The 8,245-nt window shown below is 54.5% G+C and overlaps 1 protein-coding gene across 1 annotated transcript; it reads right to left on the bottom strand.

Moving 5' to 3' along the window:
* Positions 1-1,699: 1,699 nt before the first annotated feature.
* LOC112887915 (auxin transporter-like protein 2) lies at positions 1,700-6,359 on the bottom strand. Its single transcript, XM_025954208.1, has 7 exons — positions 6,039-6,359; positions 5,725-5,910; positions 5,122-5,234; positions 4,825-5,008; positions 4,587-4,684; positions 2,611-3,076; positions 1,700-2,063 (listed from the first exon to the last, which is right to left on the bottom strand). The coding sequence occupies exons 1-7, from the start codon at positions 6,237-6,239 to the stop codon at positions 1,836-1,838; spliced, it is 1,476 nt and encodes a 491-aa protein (XP_025809993.1). The 5' UTR covers positions 6,240-6,359; the 3' UTR covers positions 1,700-1,835.
* Between the last annotated feature and the right edge of the window lie 1,886 nt (positions 6,360-8,245).

Below are 8,245 nucleotides of genomic sequence, written 5' to 3'. Positions count from 1 at the left end.
AAGGGGGCGGAGGCACTCCAGAAGTCAGCGAAGAGGGGCGGCCGGAGTGGAGGTGGCCGCCGGCGCGCTGGATCTGGGGCGGCGACCGGAGTTCAGGGAGAGGAGGGGGTGGACGGAGTAGGGGGCGGCGGACAAGTGCCGCGGGCGACTCACGGGGGGAGAAGGGGGATCGGGCGGGGGAGAAGGGCGCCCTGGTTTTGTTCATTGGCAATTGCGGGTAAATAGTCTCCAACTTGATGGCGAGGTCTGTATTGTCGTTAGTTGAGAAGCGGTTTGAGAGCGCGGGGGAGCGGGTTCTATCCGATCCCTGGGTTGTATGTGAAAACAGGGATGGATTCCCTTGCTCCCAGGTAGAATCGCTCCTCAAGAAATGTTGTTTGGCACGGATCCTTGGATTCTCAGCGAGAATCAGGAGCGGGGAGCCCTACCAAACTCGCCCTTAAGGTGGGTGGGGGGCGCTCCGTGCTTGGATTCCGCCGGGGAAGGGAGTGGGATGAGATCGGATCGGGACAAGAAGTTGAAACCTGACTGCTGACGGCCTACAATCCTAGCGCTTGCTTGCCTCGCCTCTTCGACCGTCCCTAGCATCCTAACCGTTCAACGATTCAGGCAAAGCAGTTAGTATTACATCTCATAAAAAAAAGAAAAAGTCCATTTTACTTCCGTTAACAATTCATTTTATCTACTTAATCCCTAAATAAAATTTAGGCTCAAATTACTACCCCAAACTATTTCAATTGGTCCAATCTACCCCTCTAACGAGATTTCTCTTTTTTTATGCTCCACTTAAAAGTGGAATTTAAACTTTAAATTTTGCAATGTAACTTATATTACGATGGCCTATGCTAGAAAAATATATTATAATTTTTTTTATAAATATTTTTAATGCAAAATTATACTTTTTTGATAAATTCGTGTTAAATATTTTCAAATTGTGAAAATAATCATAAAAAAATCTTAATATATTTTTAACATATGACATCATGTTCTCTATCCACTCAAAAAAAAATTTGAACTTAAAATTCAATTCATACGTGGAGAAATAAAAAAGAGAAATATCATTAGAGGGTAGATTGGACTAATTAAAATTGTTGGGGGAGTAAATTGGGCCTAAATTCTACTCAAGAGGTTAAGCGGACAAAGTGAATCGTTGAAGAGAGTAAAATAGACTTTTTTAAAAAAAAAGCGGCTACGATTTGTAAAACGGATCCAACATTAGGATCATGGGCTCATGGTGGGCCACACTTTGGCACAAATTGTGCACACAAAATATGAGAAATACTATATTTTGGGCTCTGGCCCATCATCCCCTCTGCAAGAACAGATCAGTTAGAATATCTGATGTTTCTTTTTTTTTCCTTTTTGCGAGGAAGAATCTCTGGTATGTTGAACTGGTAGATCGTATTACAGCTCCACCGGAGCTGAACTGCCTCGTTCCTCTGGACACCATGGATCAAGATCGATTAACCAAGCGAAAAAATTGAGAAGCGGGCACACTGTATATGCCATTCTTGCACCAGGTGCCATGTAGCATGAACCGAACAGCCTACAACAACCATGCGCAACAAACAACCCAAACACAGAGAAAAAAAACCCACACCAACCGATGCATCAAATCCACGCGATAAACGAAGAGTCCAGGACTGTATCCCTATCCCTAGTCAGTGAACTCACAAGCTGCTCCACTATTTGCAGTCACTCTAGAACGGTTTTGCGCACAGCAAGGTGTCCCGGCCGGAAACCCAGTAAAATCCAGAGGCTCGTTTTGCGCCGAGGAGGTCCCCGCTTCCGGACGCCGCCGCCGGCACGGTAAGACTTTGGCCACGCTCGCCCCCCTAGTGGTGCGGCGGCGCCGGCAACGGCGACCCGGCGTGCGGCTTGGGCGGGCACTGGTAGCACCTGGCGAAGAGGCCGAACGTGTCGACCTGCTTGACGAAGTTGGTGACGCTGGCCCAGCCGCCGAGCCCGAAGCCGACCACCAGCACCCACGCCACCACGAACGCGTTCACCACGAACATCCCCGACCAGCTCGGCAGGAACGACGGCGGCTTCTCCGCGGCGTTCTGCAGAAAAAAGAAAGCACCCAGAAGAGTTAGTTTGCGTCCCGTCCGGCGAAGACAACGCGGGGCCAACGGCGACGATACGCTAGCAGGTCGGTACGCGGGCGGCGCTGTAGGACGAGGTTTCTTTCGTGTGCGCGCGCCCGCACTGCGCTGACGCGGTTGCTCGCTAGTTGCGGTAGCTCCTTTCGGCGCGCCGGGATAAGGTGAGCCGCCGCCGCGAGGCCTTGGAAGTAGGAAAGCGGGGACAACCATTCCCCACCCGTCCACCCGAGCGTCGCCGGTGGGTTCCGCCGATCCGGTGGCGGTCCCCGCCAGTCGATCGGGCGGGTGCACCGGACCGGTACGCGAGCATGTGCCTGTCGAGCTCAGGCGACGGCGGCAACGGGCGTCAGCGCCGCCCCTGCGCGTGTGGCGCTAGCGTGTGACAGGTCTCTCTTTTCTTCTAGTGGCAGCATGGCGCGCGCACCGCGGCATCGTCTAGCGTAGCGGCATGTCTTGACAGGACTAGCTAGCATCAGGAGGACGCCGAGCGGCATGTCACGCTTACCAATCTGGCGGACGCCGAGCGGTACGTGAGCATGTGGGCGAGCGCGGGGATGACGTAGACGGTGAAGCTGACGAGGAGCGCGCCGACGGCGGAGTTGATGGGCCCGAAGAAGGGGAAGATGATGGCGAGGAACCAGATGGGCACGACGATGGGGAGTCGCGCCAGTGCGCGCTTGAGGACGCTCCCGGTGTCGTGCATCCCGACCACTTTCTCCCACACGAAGTAGAGCGGGGTGCACGCGAACCCGAACGTGATGAACTGGTGGACCAGCATCAGGATCACCGCCGCGTCGCGCCACCCGGTCCGCGGCAGCAGCGAGAAGGCGTTCGAGTGCGTCAGCAGCTGGTCGCCGAACGCCCAGTACATGGCCGCCGCCGACGGCAGCGTCAGCGTGAACACGTACAGCGTCGCCAGCAGGTAGATGTACTTGAACTTGCGCGGCTTCCACATCGCGTGCATGATCTCGCTGCGCCAAAAAACAACACACAAAATAGAGAAATCAATCTGACATGAATCAGTAATAATTCAGCATCAGAAAGCAAACCATGCTCCATGGGGGAAAATAAAAGAGACAGCTTTCTGAAAGCCGCATGTACTTGATTCAAAGATATCAGAAAAATGATCTGGTAAGAACACGTAAAGTGAGAATCAGTACTGGAATTAACGTCGTACTAGACGCCCTTTTTCCACACATGCGCGCAAATAGTTTATGAACTTTTCATGTTGATTGAACGATAAGCCATCAAGCTGGGGAAAAGGTGGTGCTTCTCCTAGTCAGTATATTTCGAAAGATTGGGACATGAAGAATCTCAGCAGCTGTAACAACATCATTGAGCGAGCCAGATACGAGCGCGCACAGTGCGTGGGGGCCGACAAATACGGCCAAATGAAGCAATTATCGAGTAAACTAAGCACCTAACATCGATGATAACATGCTACTACACTAATGGAAACTGTCGTATCACTCTGAAAGCAACAGAGATTGTGGTCTGGAAATTGCTTCATGCAAAGGATGGTGACAGTCAGGCACTGTAATGTAAGATTGGCAGACAGGTAGGTATTCACCTTCTAAGGTTGGGATCAAATCGTCACACCATTGAGACTTCCTCTCCACTAACCAAATACCAAAGCTTATCGCCAATAAAGGGATAGACCCAGAATCATGAAATGATGAGGCACTGTACTGTCTGAATCCGATGGAGATCTCATCACCCCCGCACGGGGGCAGCAGGACGAAATCGGTTCGCTTGATGTGAACCTGGCACTACCTGAATTGAAACCAGTCCACATCGCCCCCAACCTCTGCAAAGAACTATGTTTTGTTTTTCTTTTCACCACTGGAGAAAAAAGCAGCTGGATTTTTAAGATAAAATGACTCCCTAACAACCGGCGCGAGCATGAGATCAAAAGCACGTAGACGCCGCCGCCGACTACCCGTCAAGTTCTGCTGTGATCATCACGCAGCAAAGATCATCATGGCACGTGCTATACTAAGCTAGCGCACGTAATGAGCAAAGGGAATAAAGGATTGCTGCCTGGGAATATCGAAGTGCATAGTGGACGCCTAGCATGGACCTTCAGTAGTAGGGGAATGGTAGGGGCTGATCTGATCACCAGAGCTTAGTGGCTGTGCTGCATTTCTGTCTGCCCATTGGTTAGAAGATAACAAAGCTGCCTTCCACCATGGTGAATTGTTTCCTACTCCTTGTGATCGTTTGACTCATCTGCAAACATGTCTTTTCTTTCTACTACTTCTACTCCATAGATGTACTGATTGTCCCAGCACTAGGCAAAAGCTGCCTCAAGTGTTGAAATGTCAGCAAACAACGGTGCGTAGATGATCGAGAATCCTCCAAAAGTCCTGGCTTCGATGCTGGCCCCGCTTGAAATTGACCGTTCACAAAACTCGTTCACAGGCTATATCTATATGGTTGCCGCATACAGAGTTACAGATAGCGAGCTGTTCGAGTACTCACACAGTGACCGCGTGGCCGCCGAAAGTGTAGAGGATGTTGGTGGCGCCGGTGAAGTAGAGCACGAGCTTGTTCGGGCCCGAGTGCGTGACGCCGTCGACCTGCGCAGGACGGCCACTGTTAGCTAGCTAGCTCACCGCGACCGCGCTGGCAAACCGCCGGATCCAGCGAATGACTGGCGCAATGAATGGATGGGCGCGCGGCGGCGAGCCGGCGATCGGTGTGGGGGAGGGGGGCTCACCTGGCCGTGGACGGCGGCGGCGATGGTGAGGTACCAGGCGGTGTAGGTGGTCATGCCGAGGCCGAGGAAGGACCAGACGCGGTAGTTGTGGAAGGAGGGGATGAAGACGGTGGTGGCGCAGCACGCGCCGAAGATGTACGTCCACGTCCGCTTGTCCAGCCGGTCGTTGATGTAGTAGATGTTGCTGCGCGTGCCACGCCACGAGTTCAGCTCATGGCCTTTAGATCGAGGCAGGTTTGCTACGGCAATGGCAGTGCCGGTATGTAGTAGCAGAGACGGAGGAGGAATCTAACTGACCTTGCGCAGGCGATCAGCTGGATGACCGAGCCGAAGAGCAGGAACGTGCAGTTGAAGGCGAGCCCGGCGGCCTTCCAGTACGGGCCCAGGAGCCCGTCCAGGACCTCGAACCACTGGTCAACAGTCAGGAGGAAAAAAATTCAATTTTTTTTTGTTCAGTTATGATGCGTGTATGTACTGGAGCAAGTAAACAGGTGCGTGCCGGTGGCGTTGTCGTTTTGCTGTGTTCAGCAAGGAAATGGCTGGGGGCGAGGTCGGCAGGCCCATAGCTAGCAAAGCGCCTTTCCGCAGGGCAAGCAAAGCAAAGCAGCACTACTCATCACCCGCTCCCCGAAATTCCAGCGCGCATCGATCGATCGCACGGCGGGCGTGACCGACCATGGCCAGCGGATCCAATTCCCATGCCCCCCGGCCGACGAAAAGCAGCATGAGTGTGGTGGCACAGGAACCGTGTCCTCCCGCTCCCGGGGAAGCTGGCCGGCGAGGAAACGGAACTGGAAACGGTTGCGGAGGTGCGAGAGAGTGGAGCGCGGCGCGGCCGGGGGCGGGGGGTGGGGGCTGGGCCGGCGAGAGAGGGTAACCGACGCGAACCGACCGACCGACCTGGATGACGTGGTTCTTGAAGCTGACGCCTTCCTTCTCCTTGCGGGCGCGGTACTCGACGTAGAGGACGCTGATGAGGTAGGCGGTCCAGCTGCCCATGAGGCCGTAGAAGATCTGGAGCAGCACGCCGGAGACCATGCCCAGCTGGGAGAAGGAGTAGGGCAGCGTCAGCAGCACCTGCGCCACCTGCGAGCCAACACAGAACGCACCCGTCGGTGACCGATCATCCATCCTCTACCCGCGACCGACGCAAACCCGACGCGACGCGGGTGCCATGCCATGGGCATCGAATGGCAGCTAGCTACGTACTGTACCTGGTTGGAGGCGCAGCTGAACCAGGCGTCCCAGACGGAGCCGCCGTGCCACAGCAGGCTCTTCATGCTGAACCCGCCGTCGCGCTGCTGCTGCTCGGCGTCGTCGCCGGCCACGCCCATCGCGCGCAGCGCCTCCCCGCCCTTGCCGTTGCCGGCGTCCGCCACGATGGCGTCCTCCGGCTGCTCGCCGCCCGGCACCATCCCCCCGGCTCCCCGCCGCCGCCGCAAGCAAGCCGGCGCCGCTCTCCCCACACCAAAACCCCCGCAGAGGCACGCTCGCTGCAGCGCGGAGGCCGAGAGAGGTGGAAGGCGCGGCGCGGCCCAACCTGTCGCGGAGCGGGGCGGGTAAAATAGCGAGACGGGGGGTTGGTTGGCGGGCAGCTGCGCGACGCGCCGCAGGAATTACTGTGCTATCTGTCGATGTTTGCCGCTCGGCTCGCGTTGGGCTCACCCTCGGATGATCTGACGCGAGAGGATTTTGGGCGAGGGAGTGGGGGCGTTGCGAGGGGGAGCCGCGTGCCAGTTTTATAATGCCGGAGGCGGAGATCCGTCGCTGTCCCATGCGGCCTAACCTTCGGCTTCCCTGCTGTAAATCTCTGTGGGCTGCCAGCCAGCCAGCTTGCCACATCGATCTCTGCTCACTGCTGCTGGCGTCGCGTGATTTTTCACCGACGTTCGCCGGATGTCTCTTGGACGGGACGGCTCCATTTATGACTTGCCTTTGCTGGTTCTGTGCTGGGCGATGACGGATGAGTGTTTCCCGGTTTCAGCTGCACTCAACATTTCCTAGCCAAGAATTGTGCAAACTTATTTTTTTAAAAAAAACAAATGTGTTAGCTGTAACTACTTGATGAAGTCCTGGACAAAAAATGTAGTAGCAGCATTTTGGTCGTTGTTTTATGCACAGCCAAGAATGAGCTCATCACAGCAGCACTATATCAATAACCCGGTTCTTTGAAAATGAACAGCTGAGCCAGTCAGCCAGCCGTAGATGGAATCAATGTGCTTATTCATTTTGGACAACAACAAAAAGAAGATCCAATGTACTCATTAATGGCTTCTCCGAAAGAGGACCGGAGGAGCCTGCTGCCGTGTGTGAGGTGTTGCTTACGCGCGAAGGTGTCGATGACGTTGAAAATGTGTTGCCCGGGCGTCACGTGTCCGTTGGATGGTGTCGTCCAACGTCATCACCGCTCACCGGAACAGCGTGTGTGCTCCAGGGGTCCTTGATTCTTCCTCAGCAGTCAGCAATCGGCATGCTGTCCATGTTGAATCATGAACTCCTGCAAGTCTTCTATAATCTTGAAAAAACAAGTTCTCCAAATGATAGAAAATTCTTCACAACATTCCACCACTACTGCAGATTAGGTCATCACAAACGCTCCATCACTGCCGGTTTCGTTTCAAACCAACGGTGATAGTCTATCACCGCCAGTTACTTAGTAGGTATTACGAACCGTATTACGAACCGATGGTGACAGATACAATGGGCATCACCGCCGGATCGTAACACGAACCGGCGGTGATGCCCATAGCACTCTGTGATATTTTCCTCTCCCCCTCGACGCTTTTCTTCAACAGAAAAAGATTCCCCTCGGTGCTTTTCTCCCTCACGTTCTTTATCATCTCTGCTGCCCCTCCTCTCACTGCCTCCCTCCCCCTTCCCCCACCCACGCCTCCCAGCTCTCTCTCCCGCCAGCGCGCCACCCTCCTTCTCCCCCGCTAACGCCTCCCACGTTGTACCTCCCTTCCAGCCTGCTCTTCCTTCCCCTCCTTTCCCCCGCTCCTCCCTCTCTCCCCTCTCCCGACGGAGCAGCGGCGCAGGCCACAGCGCGGAGCAGCGCCTAGCAGTGGCGCGGAGCAGTTCGTGGGGCGGCGCGACGGCCGTTTTTCTTTCTTGTTTTCTCCAAAATGGACATCACCGCCGGTGATAGCCCATTCCATCATCACTGATTTAAATCCAACGAAGATTTAAACCGGTGGTGACGAGGTTTTAGAACCGGCGATGATATAGGGTCCCTTTGGTTTAGCTTTCTAGGTGCTTTGGCTTCAAAAAAAAAAGCTAAAAGCCAACCAAAGGGCATATCTTGGCCTACCTTCTTTCTCTAAAACCAGCTTTCTCGTAGTAGAGATTTCACAGCAGGTCTAAGGTCGCTTTCAGTGGCTGTGGGGGAGAATCTTTGTGATATTTACCCACCTGCCACTCG

The sequence above is a fragment of the Panicum hallii genome, chromosome 3 (genome assembly GCF_002211085.1).
Source record: "Panicum hallii strain FIL2 chromosome 3, PHallii_v3.1, whole genome shotgun sequence".
In the NCBI taxonomy this organism is placed as follows: Eukaryota; Viridiplantae; Streptophyta; class Magnoliopsida; order Poales; family Poaceae; genus Panicum; species Panicum hallii.
Note: the sequence above shows the minus strand (reverse complement) of the source record. Positions and strands in the feature narration are given on the sequence as shown.